Source organism: Ornithodoros turicata, unplaced genomic scaffold (genome assembly GCF_037126465.1).
Source record: "Ornithodoros turicata isolate Travis unplaced genomic scaffold, ASM3712646v1 ctg00000746.1, whole genome shotgun sequence".
Taxonomy (NCBI): Eukaryota; Metazoa; Arthropoda; class Arachnida; order Ixodida; family Argasidae; genus Ornithodoros; species Ornithodoros turicata.
The window spans coordinates 3,473,581-3,494,708 of NW_026999400.1; the positions used below are offsets into that span (position 1 = coordinate 3,473,581).

Sequence of the window (21,128 nt, forward strand, 5' to 3'; positions counted from 1 at the left end):
CATTGTCAAATTCAAATTTCAATTCAAATTTGTCGCCCTTCAATTGAGACCGGTTCAGCAGCTCCTCAGAGACTGCCATGCGCGCTTCCTTCTGGTCACAAGTGAGGTGCGGGGTAACCCATCTTGCATAGGGCGTTTATGTTTATTCGCTCGGAGGCGCTCGGGCTCATAGCGAATACAGGGCTCGGAGCGCCTCCGAGCGAATACACATAAACGCCCATATACTTTGCGGAACAGTAAGTGCTCGTGAATGGTTGTCTCCACCCTGCCGACACTAAAATTTCCCTGGAATGTCCCGAACCGTCAGTCGCCAGTTCTCGAGGATGGCTTGCTCGCGACGTTCACTGGCGTGACAGCAGTCGGGCGAACGTGTCTATGTGGTTCCTTGGTCAAAATACCCCGTTCCTTCGCCAAACTGTCTGCACCTTTCTTACACTCTTCTCCTTGACATCATTTGTTCCCATATTGTGCCTGTAAGCTTTGCAAAATCTCAGCTGGTCTGACGTTCTCGTTGACAAGGAACTTGATTATGCATCCCTCTTCCACAGCTTCATCCCACTTGCAGCTCCCGTGGCTCAGTGGTTAGCGTGCTGGCCATGTCACGTCGAGATTGGGAGGTACCCGGGTTGGAATCCCGTTGCCGGCTGTGCTGTCTGGGGTTTTTCCTGGGTTTTCTTCAGACGCGTTCAGATCTATGTCGGTACAGTTCCCTTAGAAGTCGGCTCAGGACGCACATTCCCCCAGGGCGTCAGTCGTGACGTTGCCCACCTCTGTGAGACCTTTCACCAGCACCATGCACCACCACAGCTACAGGCACAATGCGCTCGCTGACATGGTAGTTACCGCTGCTACACGTGTACTGCTGCACGTGCTGCTGACCCGAGAAGAATTGCATTTCATCCTCCGAATGTTTTATCCAATTACATTTACTTATTGGTTTTTGTCGAGCAAAAACCTCGGTCAACCTTGAACGACCCTTGTACATGATTGCCGATGAACGCAGTGCATGTTATGCGATAGACTGTCCAAGTTGTTGTGCTTTTATCCTAGTTAAAATGCGAATGATTGATTGCGCGGTGGGTGAATTGAACGTCCGCCAGCACCGTGTCGAGCTTATACTTTATCCGGATGTCGTTCATTTTCTTTTAACGTTCCTAAATCAAATTCGAATGCAGTTTCACTAAATTTGTGCACAACTACCATTCCCTTCTGTGCAATGAACTTCAAAAGAAACCTCACACTGCTGCATGTCTGCACAGGGAATAACCTGCAGGGCTTGCCGAAGATGCGCGCGGACAACAGAGCTCAAGAGAACGTAACAACGCACTGCAGGGTTCTTGCGCTGCCTCACGGGATTTATGCAAGTCGTCTATTGGCGATTCTCGCACTGGTACACTCTTAAAAATGAACTTCACCACATAGCACTCTCCTAGCCAACCATCATCCCGAATGACAACGTTCTCGCCCCTGATTTGTTGAAAACGGGAGGAGGAGCCTATTTTGTGCCGTGCATAATGGCACAAAATAGGCTCCTCCTCCGTTTTCAGCAAATCAGGGGCGAGAACGTTGTCATTCGGGATGATTGTTGGCTAGGAGCGTGCTACGTGGTGAAGTTCATTTCTAAGAGTCGTGACGACGCCCACTTCTGTGTGGCCAACAACGGCGAGCCTATCCTGACATCACCCCCCCCCCCCTCATTTCTAAGAGTGTACAAGGGTAATAGTGAGACGTATGAACAATTTCCAACACGCGTGGTCCCTCGCGGCGGAACAACGGTGGTGAACGCATAGGACTAGCACGTCCTGTGACAAAGTATTAACAGAAGACACACAGAAAGGGTGACGGCGCCTCGCAGACACTACGAGTACGTAGTATCATAAGTACGACGAGCACGTAACCATGAAGTCTAAGAGAGACGATGTCTTCCCGCAACTGACATGATGACCGCCAGCAGCTGCACATACGCGTACTTCAGAACGAACAAATTAATAAAGAACTCCAATAAAGATGTAGCCTCCTATAAATAAGAACCTATGTTTGCTCTTACATTTTCTGCAAAAGCAAAAAGCGTAAAAGGTATCTCGACATCTTAATGGAGACCTTGCGAGGGTGAAGTTTAATCATCGTATCAGAAGTATGCTACACATGGTTTTTCCCTCGCACATTGTACGAACTTTGCAGAAATGTGCTGTCAAAAGTGCAGTTATTTTAAAGGCTTTGTGTCTGCTTAGGACCAGGACAAGAGAGGCTCGATACAATACTCCTATAGATTAGAGTCTCCGCTTTGTCATTACATCAAGGTACAGTACATCACGCAAAGATGGCAAAGAACATTCTTCTCAAGCACACTCACACTGCGGCGCTTTGATAAAATTTGGCTTCTCCGGGGGTGTGCCGTCGTATGTGCCGTCAGGCGCGCACCCTTCAGCGCAACCTCTATTGATCTCGCAGCGTTTCGCACCGACGGCGTGCAACGTGTAGAGGACGCAGTGATCCTTGCCAGTCTGCTGCTGTTGGGAGATGGACACCAGATGGCGTGCGGTCTCCCCGCGTTGATTTGGTTGATTGACGTCTGCCCCAAAAATGATCAGGGCCTGGATCAGTGACACGTCGCTCTGGAAACACATAATGGCGTGGAAATGATGTCCGATAAGGGGGGTTCAGCGGCGTAGCCAGAAAAATATTTCGGGAGGGGTACTCTGAACTTTACATGGGAGAGGAGGATTGCCCATAGTTTCTCTCTCACAAACGCACTACCAAAGGTACCATTTTCCAGTGGGTTTGAGCACCCAGAACTCCCCCTCTGGCTACGCCAGTGGGTCAAGGTGTCTCCACAAAGCCCTTACTTTTGGCAGTTCTGCTTTCGGCTTCGATTTCTTCGTCTTGGAAACCTATAATGGGAGTCGTTAGCGAGGAATTAGCGCGTTAGTTGAGCTAGACTGAATACACAACGTTTTTTGAAGTATGACCTCTATTATGTCTTAAAAGGGTAGTGAAAAGAGAAGGGTAAGAAACGACAATTGTTCTTGCTTTAGTACGGTGCTACTCAAGAGTTGCACTTTAATAACTCAGCCGTCACTTAACTCCTTTCCTCAGCCGAGCGCGACACGAGGGCGAGTGGGAATGCCCTTATACGTCAACGCAATGTACAGCTTGCGATATACTTGTCTGGAATCGACAACTTGCGGTTTATCCTGTCTGGAATCTACATGTGCTGCTATAGAATGTTTCTTCCGACTAATGAACACGTACGGTATGCTACCCCGTACGTGTATATTAGCCGAAACAAACTTGCAACGCATGGAGATTCCAGGTCGGATAAACCGCAAGCTGTCGATTCTAGACAAGTATGTCGCAAGCTGTACTTTAGAAGGGGCATTCTCTATTACAAGCCGATGCCTGCAGTAGTCATGTGAGCGGTACTTTAGCGACGGTGTTTCAATTGGATATCTTTAACAACGCAGGTTCCTTTTTCTTTCTTTCTTTCTTTTTTTTTTGGGGGGGGGGTGTTATAGTCGTCACGATGTCCACTTGAGTGCGGCCAACAACGGCAAGCTATATACTTCGTGCTGTGAAGATACACAAAAAGGCCATCATATCGTCAAGTGTGCAATTAACGTTCCGTGAAGCCGTCGGTCTGAGGAGAGTGGCGAGAAAGGAACATTCGTGGTTGCTGACCGGACCACGAGGCGCCCCGTGACGGAAGAGGAGGTTCCTGGGAGGTACCTGAAGCCAGCGGTCTCAACATAGCGAGTACAGTGGTCGATAGGCACGACGACCTACCGATTTCCAGAAGTTGATGGTGGGAGAGGGTCGACCAGATCAATCCATACATACACCGTCAAAGCGTGCCACAGGTGACGCTTGCTTTTCTAACAAGGCCTATTAGGGGAGCCCGGGAAAAGCGAGATAGCAGAATGTGCAAGAATCCTCGTTGAAGGCCGTACCATTTTGAAAAAATGCTGAAACGCGCACGTACGTTGAAGTATCCATCGCCCAATTATGCTACACAACCGAAACCGAAACTGACTACACTCAGGAGAACACTCACTCCACGTTAGCGTACCACGTGCTTTGGAACGGTGGAGATGATTGGAGCAGGTGCTCGTCTGCTGGTGAGATCAAGCGCTTTTCTAGCCCAGATAACCCTCCGTCACCGAAGGTCGTGCGCTCCTGTGGCACGTGGTTTTTGTTTCGCCCAGTCGTTTCAGGATTGTTAAAAGATAAAATGGCTTTCAACGAGGGTTGTCTCCCATTCTGCTATATTGTTTTTGCTCAAAACTCCTCAACTACTCAACTGCTCAAACTAAGGAGTAAATTAGTGTAATTTGACATCTTGTAGGATGTCCGCCTTGCTATAGAACACACCTGCAAAAGCAATATCTATGCTGCTTTCAAACTTTTTATATATATATAAAACATAAACGGATAAAAATGAACGCTCTGTATATTCGGTAGATAGGGGGTCCTAAGTCAGTTTCTGTATAGTTACGCATGTTCGTGCAGTGGGTGCACTGTGCTCTTTGCTTACTTGTTCCAAGAAAAGTAGTCTGTCATCGTTCGTAGGCATAGCAACCTGAAAGAGATATTCAGGTATAGTTTGCAGTGTGACGTCAGCATCATGCAATTAAATAGAATAACCAAATTGGTTTATTCTGAAGAAACAAGAAGAAAATGTATCGACGGTTCATGCACAACGCCGAGTGAATTTTTTTCATAAGACGACTACTTACAACTTGTTACACTACAGCTACTTTAAAATTCCATGTTTATTTCCGTAATTTCAGAAATTAGTCGCGTCTTCGTTCACTCCCTGTTCGTTCGGTAAGACCAGTTGGGAGAGGAGAGGGCGACGCGCATGCGTTTTATCTCGTGGGGATTATCGTTCCCGTGGGGTGATCGTCCTGACCGCTTCGGGGGTTGACGAGTTGACGTGGTTGGCAGTTAGGAGACACCGTTTTCCCTACCTGATGGAGCAGACAGCCGCATCAAGTCAAAGGCGGTGAATGGGAGACTTCATTAATCCAAGGACAGAGGCTGTGGTTCTTAACAACACCTTCATAAAGTACTAAATCTCCAAGGCTGTGGCACAGCAACGTCCCGGCTGTGAACCGTAGCGCAGAAATACGCTCGGAAGAAGACTACAGTCTTTTATTTGTCTGAGCCGCTTTAACTTTTGCTCTTTCTGATTAGAAACGTATGATTCGGAAGCATGAAGTCTGAGCACGAACAAATTTCGAGCAGTGTGCTACATATTCTGCGAAAAAAAAATGCAGACAGTCAGAAAAACGAAACCGATACACAAGCTCCGAGATTAAATAAGGTCAGTTATTCGTTTCGATGCTCACTCTGACAGCGGTGTGCAGGGGTGTGTCGCCGTCGCTTCCCATCGCATTGGCATTGGCTCCATGACTGAGAAGACTGATGACACAAGCTAGCCTGTTGCGTGCCACCATGATGTGCAGAGCAGTGTTACCCTGGAAGTTCTTGGCGTCAACGTCGCATCCTAGGTCAATCATGGTCTCCAGGAACTGGATGCGTGATCCGAAAGCAACAACATAATGAAGTCAGATAACACAACGTGAATGCATGCAAACGTCCTGTACGCAATTCTTAATACGTTATCCAGACCGTGTGGCGCAGGCACGAAGTCTCTCCTGTCGTATTATCCATTCATTGCGCAGGCTAGCCTTCCATTAACGAAATCACTTTTCTACTGAGCGATGTGTCGTGAATTGATGTGGCATTAGAGCTACGATCATCCGGCTGTGCCATCACGGCAGGAGTACCCACCAGTGAAATAACGAGAGACATGAGTATGACCACCGAATGGGACTATGGAATCAACAAATAAGTTGCTGAAACTTGAAACCTGTGCTTGAATCATGAAAATAATAAATCTGTGCAAAAAGGCAAAGTGAGAGGCGAGGTTGAAAGGGAGTTGTCACACTCTGATGAATGCAGTTAATTACATTATGCACGCATTGTACTGCGCGACAGATTACGGAGGAACAAATAAATGAGCTATGACCATTCCACACTTAGTCCTTCCCATGCTTCTCAACGGATTCCCCAACTGCCGGGCCCACCACACTGCACCGAACGCTATGAGATGCACCATTTTTCTCCGCATTTCGTTGCAAGTGTAGGGGCCTTGAGAACAGTCACACCTACCTGGTGTTACATGCGGAGTTGTCAGAGGTGGGTTCGATCGAAATACGAAACTTGGCACAAAAATAGTTAACGGCCAGTTGTCGAACCACAACGAAAAACAAATGACGTGTGCCCTCTGCTCCTCTGATACCCTATGACCTCATCTTGAGTGCTCTATGAGGGGAATATACCGCTGGCAAAAACTAACCGCGTCCTCAATAAATGTTTTCAGTATGGTGCATTGTAGAATCCCCGGAGGCATGCGAAAAAAGAAAAAGAAGAACAGCATAGGAGTTGAAAGGTGTCCAAGCTCCAGCTGCGGTAATTACTGCAGTTGGAACAACTGCATCGCAAGAGGGGAGTGTGGGCGGCAGAGACAGAAGATGTCACAGGGATACTTTGCACACGACAACAGAAGCAGATGCCTTGTTGGTTCGTGTTCCTGTCCCTGTGTATTTAATGCTTTGAGGTGACCGCTCAGAACCAACTACACCATTATACACAAGTTAGCTCAGAAACTTTGCGCACTAGTTGTGTAGCCTACAATTCCCAGGTCTACCTAGACGCCCACATCAGAAAACAATGACAGCTACATTCCACTTGCAGCATCGTCCCGTCCTCAGCCAAATTTGACATATTGCCTTTTGGCACTGCGAACAAGCTAGTTATCACGCGCCCCACTATTTCCTGGTTAACACTATCAATAAGGTTAGGTCAACACCAGAGTGTACTGCGTGAAATTGGGACGCATTTGTGCGTGCAGAAGTCTGGGAGCTATACCTTACGGTAGATTACGGAACAAAACAAACTGCGGGTACACCTGAGTGGTCTTTGCCCAATGCAGTGGCGTTCCTCCGTGCTTCATATCTTCAATCTGAAAATTGTGCTCGTTCTGTTCCACGTGGTCTCGCCCAACGCTGCGGAGAAGGAGGACGTCAATAACCTTAGCACTGCAGCAGCGGACGCACTAACCAGACAGTGGCGGTGGCATTGTTGCGATCGGGGCACAGGTTAACGGAAGCAGAATTAACGTCGGCGCCTTCCTTGAGGAGTTCCCTCACGCATTTCGGCTTGTCCATCAGGCAAGCCAACTGCAGCGGGGTGTAGCCGTCCTTGTTCACTTGGTTAATAACGGCAGAAGGCACAGGGCGCGATGACAGAGCCTGCAAGGAACAACAGATAATAGTAATCAGGTGACCTACGAGGGCGTGCTAAAAATTCTCGGCCGGACCCAGTTCCAGATATTCGAACGGGATCTCGTTATCGTAGACACAAAAAAAGAGAGATGGACAAGGAGAGAAACTGCAGGTCTTTAACGCGAAGCGCCAATTTTGCCTGGGCTATCAACAGAACCATGTCTACTACAAGCGTGAAATCTTCGAAGGTTAAACTTCGTGCTGTCATGACGTTCATGCAGAAGAAACTTCCACGGGAACACATGATGCTCCATGGGAGAACTCTAAGGAAGCACTATGAACGCACGACGCAAACATGACAAGTGCCCATCATATTCAACCGTGAAGGAGTGATGTGCCATCTTTCAGTGTGGGGATTTTGACACCGGAAAAGGCGGAAGATTGGGGAGGCATCCAACGGTATCAACAACCGAGACTGTTAGCTGTGTCCATGGCCTCATTTTTGCAGATCAGCGGATCTCGGCTAAAACAATTGCAGACCACCAGACAATTGCATATCCAGAGAACGCATTGGGGTTGTAATTCATGAAGAGTTGAGTATGAGGATTGCGGAAGCTGCCAGCCAAGAAGGTGCCGAAATATTTGAATGCCAATGAGAACCCGCGCCGAATGAATGCCTCCAATTGCAGCATTTTGACATTTCTTGACTGACTCGTTACAGTTGATGAAACATGATTGCATCACAAACTCCGCGTTCTCCGCGAGGCTTGACTGCTCACAAAACAGGCAAGCTAATGCAGGTTCTGAAACATTTGCGATTTGAAGTATTGAACATTCGCCGTACTCGCGATATCTTGTCCCATCGGTCTATGTTTTGTTTCCAAACCTGAAAAATTCTCGGAGGACTCTGAGATGGTAGGAGCAGCCGAAGCTTATTTCGGAGAGCAGACGTCGGATTCCTTTTCCCAAGGGGTTTAAGAAGCTTCAGGAACGATATAATAATAGTAGTAATAATAAATGGGTGTTTACGTCGCGAGACAACTGAGATCACGAGCGACGCCACAGCGGTCGGTCAGTGGATTGCTTTTGCCCACCTGAGGGTTCTTTAACGTGTGATGAAAGCTCATCACACGGCACCCCGTATTTAACGCCCCTCACGGAAGACGGCGTGTCTAAGCAACTTGTACCCTCCCACCAAGTTGCTGGCGTCCTCGGCCGGGTTCGAACCCGCGATCAGAAGGCGAACACGCTACCGACTGAGCCACCGAGGCCGGTCCGGGAACAATATGCGAAGCGCTTCGAGATGAACGCATCGAATTGTAATAAAAGTTTATGAGTCTAGGACGCGTGCTTCATTGTCTTGCATTGTGTTGCAAGTTTTCAGTACTCCTTCGTACATTTTCCTCTAATGTGTGGTATGGAGAAGTGAAACGGTTAAATATGCTGCGCTAAAAGGACCTAATTGTAAATACATTGTACGATTTAATATAAAGGACCAAGCAAGGACCGTCAGTTCTTCAGCAAGTGTCGCTGCAGCCAGGGCTCGCGCAGATGCAGAAGCGGCACGTACACTCACGTCATACAGCCAACGGGAAGCCGCAATGAAGTTGGAAAAAGCCCGCATAGAAGCCGACCTCGAGACACTGCAGAAAGAGAAACAAGCTGCCGCAGCGGAAGCACAAGCCAGGGTTTTGGAAGCAGCACTCGTACAAGGTGGCACACGAACTCCTGAAGTCGAGCTGGTTGACTCGTCAGAGCGAACTAGGGATTACGTTCTGCACCACACCGTACCACAGAGCACGTCATTTTTCCCAGGAGAGTCCGCCGCACACGCTGCAACCCTCGCGTCGCTTCGATGTGACGTCCAGTGCATCCCTGCTATAGGGGATTCCCCCAACAGCACAACGACAACCCCTCAGGGGACGCAAGGGTTCCTATGCCTCAGGAACAAGCACCGGTCATGGGCGACATCGTTAAATACCTTCTTCGTCGGGAACTGGGAACGACTGGTCTCCCAACGTTCACCGAACGTGCAGAGGACTATAGGTCATGGAAATCCGCTTTCCGAAACGCCACTGAGAACCTTGGGCTATCAGCTACAGAGGAGATTGACCTGTTGGTGAAGTGGCTAGGAAGCGAATCGTCTGCCTACGCTAGGAGGCTGAGATCCGTGCACATCGAGGACCCAAGCATGGGCCTTCGATCAATCTGGGAACGTCTTGAGGAAGCATACGGTAGCCCAGAGGCGATAGACAATGCGCTTGTTCGGAGGCTGGAGAACTTCCCCAAGGTATCGAGTAGTGACAGGGAGAGGCTCAGGGAGCTGGCAGACTTGCTTCAAGAACTGGAATCTGCGAAGGCTGATCCGCACTTGCCTGGCCTGTCTTATCTGGATACGGCGCGCGGCGTTAATCCCATCGTAGCAAAGCTGCCCTTAGGTTTGCAAGAGAAGTGGATAAGCCTCGGATCCAAGTACAAGCAAGAGCACCGCGTGTCTTTCCCGCCTTTCTCAGTCTTCTCGGGCTTCGTCCGAAGTACGGCTAAAACGAAGAATGATCCGAGCTTCATAATCGGGTCTGTAGTTGACAACAGAAGCATAAAGGACAAACCATCAACTACGCATAGTTCCAAGAGGACATCTGTGTCAGTGCACGGGACCCAAGTTACCTCTCTGGAAGGCGGCTTGGTCGGTACCACCAAGGGAAATACTTCAAAGAAGTCGGAAGTGATGTGCCCCCTGCATAGGAAACCGCATAAGCTCGCCGACTGTCGTGTGTTTCGGCACAAACCTTTGAATGAGCGAAAACGCCTGTTAGCAAACTACGGCGCCTGCTTCAGATGCTGCGCGACAACACACAGCGCCAGAAACTGTAACTCGACAATGCAATGTAGGGAGTGTAACAGCGACCAGCATGTAACAGCTCTTCATCCTCCGACAGAATCATCCCAAGTTCAATGCACAAACGTCATGCCCTCGCAGGCAGGCTTGGATGAAGCTTCTTCAGAGATAACGTCAAGCTGTACGGGCGTGCGCGGAGGCTTAAATTCTAGAAGATCATGTTCGAAGATTTGCATTGTTAAAGTGTACCCGAAGACACGACCAGAGCAGGCAGTCCGGATGTACGCAATGCTTGCGAACCAGAGCAATAGATCTCTGGCCAGGCCAGAATTCTTCGAGCGCTTTGGTATTCGTGCAGGTGAATGTCCGTACACACTGAGGACCTGCGCCGGCGTGGTGGAAACGACAGGGAGACGAGCAAGTGGCTACGTAGTCGAGAGCCTCACATCCGAAAAACGGCTGGATCTACCCACGCTGATTGAGTGTGATGAGATTCCAAACAACATAGGCATGAAATTCCAACGCCAGACGTTGCACGCAGGCATCCCCACCTCAAAGCACTAGCCAGCCTCATTCCACCAATGGACCCCGAAGCGCAGATCCTGCTCCTTATAGGCCGGGACCTTGTTCAGGCACATAAAAGTGCGCCAGCAACGGAATGGACCCAACGACGCTCCTTTCGCCCAGAAGCTGGACCTCGGGTGGGTCATAGTTGGTGACGTCTGTGTCGACAGATTACGCACACCAGAGAAGGTCGACGCTTTCGCTACAACTGTACTGGGGAATGGATGTCCGTCTTCCTTCAAGCCATGTCACAATCACATTCTCGCAAAGGAAAACCTCAGTTGTCAGCATCCCAACAGAGAAGCCGTGCTGCTTGGTATATCGCCACCGAGTAATGACGCAGTGGACCCGCTATTCCAAACAACAAGGGAGGACGAAACCTTTGCTCCGTCTGTGGAAGACCAAGAATTCTTGAATCTTATGGACAGAGAATTCCGTATGGACGCATCGGGCAACTGGGTGGCCCCCTTGCCGTTTCGTACACCTAGACGTAAGCTTCCTGATAACCGAGAACAAGCACTAACTAGGTTCAACTCGCTATGTCGCACCCTGGATAGAAAACCGGAGAAGGAGCAGCACTTTGTTGCATTCATTGAAGATCTGCTGAAAAATGGTCATGCTGAGCCGGCTCCACCAAGGGACGAATCTAAAGAGTACTGGTATCTTCCCAGCTTTGGCGTCTACCACCCACAGAAACCGGGTCAGATCCGCGTCGTGTTCGACTCCAGCGCCAAACACCAAGGCATGTCGCTAAATGACCTGCTTCTTTCGGGACCGGACATGACTAACAGCTTGGTCGGAGTTTTACTCCGCTTCAGGAAGGAAGCCTTCGCTGTAACCGCAGACATCCAGCGCATGTTCTATTGCTTCTTCGTACGTGAAGAGGACAGGGACTACCTGCGGTTTCTTTGGTTCCGTGATAACGATACCAGCAGCGAAGTTATCGAGTACAGAATGTGCGTGCACGTCTTCGGAAATACGTGTTCCCCAGCCATTGCGACATACGGTTTGAGACGAACCGCACAAGAAGCAGAGCCGGAATTCGGAGCTGACGTCCGCCGCTTTGTCGAAAGAGACTTTTACGTGGACGACGGCCTCATATCTCTGTCAACCGAAAAGGAGGCCATCGAACTCCTGAAAAGGACGCAGAAGATGTTGATGGGTGCCAACTTACGCCTCCATAAGTTTGCTTGAAATTCGGTTGGCGCCATGGATGCCTTCACAGAAGGAAGTCGGAAGACTACGCCAACGACCTAAAAAACTTGGACCTAAGCGGCGGGTTACCCATGCAGCGAAGTCTCGGTCTAAGCTGGAATTTGAGGGCCGATACATTCACCTTCAGAGTGCCTGCAAGGGACACTCCGAGCACAAGGAGGGGCGTGCTGTCGACCGTGAACAGCCTTTACGACCCTTTGGGAATGACAGCTCCGGTAACCGTACAGGGCAGACTCCTGCTTAGGGAGCTAACTTCATGCGCCACAGACTGGGATGCCCCACTCGTACTGGACGACAAATGGCAAACATGGAAGGACTCGCTTCGCGCCCTTGAGCGACTCGAGATACCACGCCGGTACGTTGCTGAATCCGTCACCAATGCTCGTCGACGAGAGATTTGCGTGTTCTCCGACGCGTCAGAGAAGATAATAGCCGCTGTGGCCTACATCAGGGTTACAGATTCCAAGGGGACGCCGCACGTGGGGTTTGTGATCGGCAAAGCGAAGCTGGCAGCACGACCTGAACAAACAATCCCGAGGCTGGAGCTATGTGCCGCTGTGCTTGCCGTAGAAATCGCTGAGCTGGTGGTTAACGAAATTGACGTTCACATCGAAGACGTCAGGTACTACACGGACAGCAAGGCTGTGCTTGGGTACATCTGTAACCAGTCGAGGCGCTTCTACGTCTACGTCAGCAATCGCGTCAACAGAATAAGGAGATCCACGAAACCCGAACAGTGGCACTACGTCCCGACTGACCAGAACCCTGCGGACCACGCGACTCGACCAGTTGCTGCGGCAGCTCTCACTCGTACAACCTGGCTCACAGGACCCAAATTCCTTCACGAACGCTCGAGTGCGGAGTCGGCAAGCGCAGCTTTCCCGCTCCACCAGCCAGAGGTCGACCCTGATATACGGCCACAAGTCTCCGTCTCTGCAACTTTCATGATGAGCCAACAACTGGGTACCCATCGCTTCAAGCGCTTTTCGTCATGGACGTCACTTGTAAAGGCCGTAGCGAGTCTCGTACACATCGCTCGGTCGTTTCTGAACCCGTCACCCACTTGTCACGGATGGCACCATTGCAACAAACCTCGAACCGCGGAAGAACTAGCGCATGCTAAAAAGGTCATCCTGCGTAGTGTCCAACACGAGGAATCGCAGAGATCATCGTCCGGCTTCGCACGGACGTACCTCAACGAAAACACTTCTCAACCAAACGCTCTCTGTGGAAGCTCGATCCTTATATCGACAATGACGACATGTTAAGAGTTGGCGGGCGCTTACGGAATGCACACATGAACGAGGAAGAAAAACACCCGCTTATTGTTCCCGGTCGGCACCACGTCGGTTTACTACTGCTTCGGCACAGTCATGAGAAGGTCGTCAAGCATCAGGGAAGGCACTTCACGGAAGGGGCTGTTAGAGCCGCTGGCTTCTGGATTGTCGGCGGGAAAAGATGCATAAGCGCCATGATCCATCGCTGCGTCTGCGCCGTAAGCTTCGACGCAAGTGTGAGCAGCAAAAAATGGCAGATCTACCCGAAGACCGTCTAAACACAGACCCCCCGTTCACTTTCGTGGGACTGGACGTTTTTGGTCCGTGGGTCGTCGCCTCACGACGCGCAAGAGGTTGTTTAGCCCACAACAAGAGGTGGGCAGTCCTCTTTACGTGCTTAGCCGTCCGTGCTGTGCACATAGAAGTGATAGAATCTATGGACACTTCCAGCTTTATTAATGCCCTACAAAGATTCATCGCACTTAGAGGCCCAGTTAAGCAGTTCCGTTCAGACCGAGGAACAAACTTCGTTGGTGCTTGCTCTGAACTAAAGATATCATCGGTTCGCTTCGAATCCCGCAAAGTAGAAACTTTCATAAACGAGCAAGACTGCACTTGGATATTCAACACACCGCACTCTTTGCACATGGGCGGCGCTTGGGAGCGAATGATCGGTATGGCTCGCCGAATCTTGGATTCGATGCTCCTCAACGAGGCCGTTGCATCGTTCTCTCACGAAGTCTTGACGACATTCTTAGCAGAAGTAACTGCCATCATAAACTGCAGGCCCTTAGTCCCTGTATCTTCGGACCCCGAATGTCCCTTAGTTCTCACCCCTGCAATGATTTTGACACAGAAACCGTCACCGCCAACGGCACCAGCAGGAGAGTTCAAAAGTCTCCACGTCAAGCAGTGGAGACAAGTACAGGCTCTGGCCAACACGTTCTGGCACCGATAGAGGAATGAGTACCTACCTAGTCTCCAAAGTCGTCGCAAATGGCTAACCGACCAACGTAATCTTGCGGACGGCGACGTTGTCCTATTGAAGGACGCGACAAGCAGACGCCATGAGTGGCACATGGGAAGAATCAACACTGTGTACCCGGGAAAAGATGGAAAGGTGCGGAACGTTCAAGTACAGACTGCCCAAGACGGAAAGAAGAAATCCTTCGATCGGCCAGTCTCCGGTCTAGTTCTGTTGTCGTCGGAGCAGTGCCTGTAGTTTTCGGACACATTATTGAACTAAGTGGATATAGTCTGGTATCGTGGGGATACCAGGGGGGGAGTGTTCTGTCCTGTTCGCGCATTGTTTGTTGTATTTAACTTCATTTTTAGGAGATTTGGTGGCACCACCACAGTAGTCATGCATTCATCTTTGTCTTCAGAGCTCACGCGCATTACTCCATGTTTGAGCATACTGTTCGGACGTTATTTTTCTGCTATCTGTTATGGGTGAAATAAGCACAGTCTTTTCACCTCTTTGCGAGGTTTAACTTTCTGACTGGTCAGTTTCTTGGAGTTCTGATGGAGTCAGAACACAGTGTATTCAAGTCACCCTAGGCGACAGACGTACCTTGATGATATCTTTATTGGTGACAGCGGCGGCATGATAGATGGTATCCCCGTTATGGTCAACGATGTCTAGCCTTGCATCCATGGCCATTAGTACTTGTACGGATGAGAGTTTCTGGGCCCGTATCGCCACGTGCAGAGCCGTCACGCAGTTGTCGTTGGTCACCTCGTTGATCTGGCTATGGTACCCAGAATTGTCAGTGTGTTAGGTGTCAGTAGGCTTTAGCTTATTAATGTTATCATGCGTACCTATGTGAAACGTCCTATACAGCTCCTCGAACACTAGGACATGTTCCGCATCACAAATATACGTCTTGAATTGTTAATGGCGAATACGTGCCTAATTGAATTGAAATGTGCACTTTAAAATAGAACTTCACCGCGTAAGACACGTATTGCCTACAGTCATTGTTTTTCGTTATTTGTTGAAAACGTGAGCTAGGTGTACGGCTTTTCCTGACATTTATGTGGTACGTTAATTGTCACAAAAAGCCGTACGCTCTGCGCCAGTCTGAAACGTTATCTCATACGCTGAATAGTGCAGCGCACGCATTTTGACGTGAAAACGTCTGTAAATTCGGTTTGGTAGCCAGGTCAAAATTTACGATGCAACCAAAGTATGCCGAATTTCATGACGAGATAACTCGGTGAGTAACAAAGCGACAGCAACCAACCGGCTAAATCCATATAGCTTACGCGTGTGACATTCTAGCCAGCAAGGTCGTTGCCGCGGCTGACACAATCTCTGGGTGTGGCATGCGCGTGCGAGAGAGGCGGAAATATAGGGGTCCACGTACCTTCCTAAGCAGCACAATGTACTGAAAGTCGAGTGCAATAGGGGTGGACGGTATGTGTCTTATCAATGTTCTCTAGTTTCACGACTCTGTTCAAGGCCTTCCACCTACCCGTCCACCCCTATTGCACTCGACTTTCAGTACATTTTGCTGCTTGGGTTGCGGGACAGGACGCCGGAAGCTAGGACACCGATCGGGGTGTCTGAAAGGTTCTACCTGGACCTTGAGCGATATCGGCTTCAACAACAATAACAAAAAAAAATATATATAAATTTCCAACGGTGAGATATCAAAATTTTGCCATACTGTCGTCATATATGAAACTAAAATATGTATAATCAGAATCGAAGGAAACGGCAACCAGAAGAAAGGGCGGCTCGAGAGGGACCCAAAAAGCACCCAAAGAGCGTATCGAGCGGTAGAGAGCTACGAGAGCGCCGAAGATGATTAGTGGCGGAGGCAAATTCGACTTCCGGCGCAACAGCGAGCCCTTACCCTCTTGAATAAAATCCCGCAAAGGAGCAAAGGACTCGGTGATCGTGACGTTCTCGTGTACATCGCTATTGCTTGGACACGATTGAGCCCGTCCCAATTTTTTTTCCTTTTTTGTTTCTGCAATTTATACTTTGCGTCCCGCGTCTGACATAGAACAGTCGACCGGTCGCCTTACTACCGTACTGCAGCAGACGATTCTCGGAAGCCAATAAAAGTGCGCGGACGAGCTGACGTACAACACGGCAGCTTTGAGAGTACGCCGCCGCTGTCCGCATTCCTATAAACTAATTTTCTCGGGAAATGCACGTTTCCCAAAGGAAATATTGTGCGTGACAGTTCCTGAAAGTAGTATGTTCTCGTCACGCGGTAAAAGTCTATGTTCGAGGTGAGCTCGATGCTCCTATAAAACGACAAAGTGTCGCTCACGCTGCCACTCTAGGGTCCTTGAAGCAGTCGATGAGACCCAGGTGTGCCGCTAGGTGAGCCGGTGTCCATGAGGGGTACGAGTGGACCAAGGCAACCGCCTCCTGCACAAGGTCTCGTGTCGTCCCATCTGATATTCTCTCGAACAGCATCGGTAGCTTGTCCTTGAGCTGGTCAAACACCTCTTCGGCTTCTTCCAATTCCTTGGTGCGTAGGAGGCTGCGGCAGTTGAAATGTTTGCATGTGGAATTGCCTACTCGCTCGGTACGGCTGTACACTTTTTTATATTGTGTTCCATCGTTTGCGTGCGTAAGGTTGCATCGCCTGCGAGGGCAACAGACTACAAATTGTTTGACGTCTTCTTCATATTAGCTCGTCCGACAAATGTTCCGAGCACAAGGCTTGAGCATAGAACACACTGAATGGCTCGAAGAAAAACCCTCAGGTATACGGAACCGCCTTGCTATAAGGCTCCAATCTACCTTAATCGAATCGCTGGAATTTCCACTTTTCAACATACTCAATATCCGACTATTATACTCTGATATCCAAGAGCTTTGCGCACCTGAAAGCTGTGTGCGGGAAGCGGCTAACATCGCGGTGTAGAATAATGCTGTACGTCGAATGCTCCTTTTTATGGTCACCGTCAGAAGCGCAGCCATACAACACTAAGGAGTCTTCGCGGGCAACCACGAGGCATTGGGTGTACTCCTCTGGCTTCACCTCCACGACCTGCACGATAAAACTTTCAACTTTAACGATATACATGTTATTTCGCCATAATAACGATACAGGTAAAGACGTGCCAGAGAGGGTTGCGACACACTACAGTTGGGCGTAACTAGTCCATTTCGCTTCAACAATGTATAATTTCGCTTTACGAGGGCAAACACACCCTCGTCACGAATGTGTAGGTGTGGCGTTAACCTTGCGCGTCATTACTCAAGAACTGTCTAATGCGCAGCAGGGATTGCAGTTTCAAAGTTCAACTACGAGCAAGCTCCCGTTTCGGTATAGGGTGATCTCACTGACTGAACCAGGGCGAACGTGATCGCGTTCAATGGGTGTGCGTGAGGTAGTCTGGTTATGGTTGGGTTCCCTCGTGAGAGCAGAACCTGCTGTGGTGTGCTTTCGAAAATCCTAACATTTGTGCCGGAATTTAAGCTCATCGAGAAGTGGAACTAATGGCACCGCTTGTGTTAAGGCAAGCGTACTGCCATTGAGGCCAGACCATAAAGGACAATGGTGAGGAATGACAATAACTTCAGCGAAGTCTTATTCTATGACGAGAGATGCCACTCAGGCGGAAGTGGATAGTATGGTGGAATCGAAAGGGAGCAGTAGATGTGAAGGTCTCGAAACTACGTTCTCGCTGTGTTGTACGTTCTAACTGTGCCGCTGGCTATTCCGACGAGACAATTTTGCCTGTGCAAAAGCTATTCAGCACCGCGCGGTCCTTCAGGGAGTACCGATCCAAACTGATCTCGTAATATCACGGCGTGAGAACGATAAACTGCACAGAATGCTGTACCTACCAGCGCCTGTCCAGGGAAACATGAAATCCACAGAACTTGTCTAGCGAAAGATTCCTGGCTAGTGTGTGAAACAGTAATTTAAGGAGATATATGAGCACGAACGGCGTGTGCAGGGGTTTTCAACTGCTCTCACATTGGACAATTTGAGGTCCGCCAGAAGGCCGGTTGGTCTCGCGAAGAACCCGTGCACTCAGACACGGACAGGTATCGTAAAATAAATATATAAAATAAATATCGCAATGGTATAAATATCTCATGGATAGCCGTGGTATACAATATTTCATGGCGTCGCCCCGGCTATTTGGTTTCCCGACGGTTTACGGTGTTGCAGGCAGGCTGAGACAGACATAGAGGCAACTAGGAAATTTGTTCACCGTAGCTTCAGAACCGCTAGTGCACAGTTGAAAGGTGCAGCAGAATGGACGCACGCACACCAAATGTTGAGGAGAAGGAGAGCTAGAAGGTTAAAGGACAAATATTCTAAATATGCGATTAATAATTAGAATGTTTAATTGAATTTAATTTGAATGTACCCGGAAGGAATCACCAGGCACTTTGATGCCGCAAATCCTAACATTGAGCCCTTCAACACAAAAGGTCATTCTACAAACAAGGGTTATGTCAGATTGCATTGAGTGTCGTGGGACTAATTTCGTTATTCATGATTCGAGACATCAATATCATTTACGAACCCTGTGAGGCTCCGGTTCCATTCGAGGCGATCGCAGGTTTCCCAGAAACCCTCTCAGAAACGCCATATTGTGAGCTTTCTGTGGCAACCTAGCAGGATACAAAACATTAGCTCAAATATAAACATTGGTTCACAACGTCATTCAAAAATACCGATGATACATGCTAAGGATAGTTCCCTTGAGCACTGAACATGACCTACGGCTTCCATGCTATCTTTCACTGTTCCGATGACAAATGTTTCCGTTATACTGTAACATATGCTGATGACGGAGCACTGCTTACCTGGTAAGTGACAGTGTTGAGAAAAATTATGAATGATTGACAAGAAATGTTCCTAGCAGAAGAATTTTGCGCTATCATGGACTGGCGACGGCGCAGATGGAATCGCCGCTCATGAGGCCACTCAGCCTACCAATAACACGCGACCTTCTGCCACGCAGACACAAGCTTCTTCTTCTTCTTCATCCTCGGGGAAATGGCCGTTATCCACTAAGGGCGATTGGCCAGTACCAGATGAGGGTCATAGGCGTGGATTTTCCTGAACGCTAGCTATATATGAGAGGAGGAGGAGGAGGAGGGGGTTGAGGCTTGTCGGAATAATGATAGGTGTGGGACTCGCGGAGGATAGCCGTGAAGTTAAGCGCAAGAGAAAAGGCGAAGATACGTTCGGCTGCTCAAAAGCGCTGGCTAAGAGTCATGAAGGCAGCCACACTAGATGCTACCGTCCAGTTCCACCTCCCAGCATGCGAAGACCCGAACGATAGAAGAGAGCCTAGGCAGAGGGGGGCGCCTTGCATTTTCAGAGGGCGAACCAGATAGTTCTGGCGAAGTCGACCGTAGAGGCGACAGTGGAGGAAGAAGTGTTCCACTGTTTCGTCCTGTCCACAGTGTGGGCACAATGGCGAATCGTGGACGCCGGCCCGATGCAGGTAGAAGTTTAGGGGGAGGGCAAGGCACCGGCGCGCGTTAAGAGTACCTCTATGAGGCGCGAGGAGCAGCAGTCGGGCTGCCATGGAGATGATAGGTGGTCGTATCTGGGGGGAAGTGAGCGGCACGCTGAAAGCTCCAAGAATCGCCGGTATCTGGATTTAACGATTTGGGGAAGCGGTGGCAAGGTATCGATGATGGGCCCAGTAAGGGAGATCTTCGCCAGGCTGTCGGCTGCTTCATTGAGCGCGAGGCCCTTGTGTCCGGGGATCCACGTTAGCACGACTTCGGAGATGTGGGGCGGAGTGAGGGAGGCAAGCAATTGCAGCAGTGGGCTAGACGGGTTCGCCAGAGATGAGATGACTGATAGGGAGTCTGATAGGAGCAGCGTCTTGCAATAGCGGGCAGGGACCATCCTAAGAGCCAGAACAATAGCGAGGAATTCGCACTCAAAGACTGGGATGTAGTCAGGGAGGCGGATGGGGAATTGACCATCAAGACGGGGGAAAACGAGGCCAACGCCGGCGCGCTGACCAGAGACGGACGCGTCAGTTGCTACCACCAGGTGTTCAGGAAAGCGGTCAATGTGGCGATTGAGGATTACCTCAAGCTTGTTGTGGTCTGTAAAACTGGTGCCGGGTTGAAAGGCATCCTCAACCTTCACAGGTGGGCAGAAGAGGGGGCAGCAAGGCGGAGGGACGTCTGTCAGCGACACACCCAAAGGTTTCAGTAAAAGCTCGGCGAAGGCCAGCTGCGGGGTGTTTGATTTGCGCCATCGCCTATCCAGCCAATAACGCATGTCCCTGAGGGCTTCGTTGTGCCTCAAAGACAAAGGGCTCTGGCACAGGGAGAGGAAAGTGTTAATTGTCAGGACACGGAAACGTGATTTCAGAGGGAGGATGCGTGCTTCGCAGTATAGTGCTTGATTCGAGGTGTATTTAGGGAGGCCCAAACAGAGACGTAGCGCCTTCCTCTCGATGATGAAGAGCCTTCGGAGGCGGTAATCAGGGAGGTGGGAGAAAAGGACGCAGCCGAATTCCAGGACAGGACGGACGTAGCACTTGTAAACGAGCAGGAGGGCGTTTCTGCGCATCCCAATACGGGTGCTGGAGCAGCGATAGAGAAGGCTACATGCCTTCGTGGCTTTTTGGCTGACAACCTCCAGATGGTGGGCCCAGTCCAAGTGTCCCTCAAACCAGACACCAAGGTATTTCAGCAGGTTCGTCTGGCGGATGGACTCGGAAGCAACCTTGAGATCGATCGTCACAGGGTGCGAAGGGTAACTAGAGGGTGTGAAAAGGAGCACCGCGCACTTCTGGACGTTCAGCGAAAGATGAACAGAGCGCATCCAGGCGGAAAGTGCGTTGAGGTACACTTGCAGCTTCTCATATAGCAGGTGCAGCGACGGGGAAGAGGCAAAGAAGGCTATGTCATCAGCGTAGGTTATGGTGAGGATGTTCTGGTCTAAGGGCAGAGAGCTCATCAGGATATTAAAAAGCAGGGGT

The 21,128-nt window shown here is 49.7% G+C and overlaps 1 protein-coding gene across 2 annotated transcripts in view; it reads right to left on the reverse strand.

Annotated features, from left to right (window-relative positions):
- LOC135374815 (85/88 kDa calcium-independent phospholipase A2-like) overlaps positions 1 to 19,137 on the reverse strand; it is a 29,201-nt gene extending 10,064 nt beyond the window's left edge. The window contains exons 1-11 of one of the 2 annotated variants that reach the window (XM_064607743.1): positions 18,979 to 19,137; positions 18,696 to 18,783; positions 17,034 to 17,200; positions 16,472 to 16,687; positions 14,758 to 14,935; positions 7,126 to 7,316; positions 6,974 to 7,070; positions 5,349 to 5,531; positions 4,532 to 4,576; positions 2,847 to 2,891; positions 2,354 to 2,615 (exon numbers count right to left, since the gene is read on the reverse strand). In XM_064607743.1, coding sequence (XP_064463813.1) covers positions 2,354 to 2,615; positions 2,847 to 2,891; positions 4,532 to 4,576; positions 5,349 to 5,531; positions 6,974 to 7,070; positions 7,126 to 7,316; positions 14,758 to 14,935; positions 16,472 to 16,687; positions 17,034 to 17,200; positions 18,696 to 18,761 — 1,450 coding nt within the window. In that variant the 5' untranslated portion in view covers positions 18,762 to 18,783; positions 18,979 to 19,137. Of the gene's footprint in view, positions 1 to 2,353; positions 2,616 to 2,846; positions 2,892 to 4,531; positions 4,577 to 5,348; positions 5,532 to 6,973; positions 7,071 to 7,125; positions 7,317 to 14,757; positions 14,936 to 16,471; positions 16,688 to 17,033; positions 17,201 to 18,695; positions 18,784 to 18,855; positions 18,916 to 18,978 lie in introns of those variants that run through there. The other variant, XM_064607742.1, reaches the window with a different exon arrangement.
- Positions 19,138 to 21,128: the final 1,991 nt, after the last annotated feature.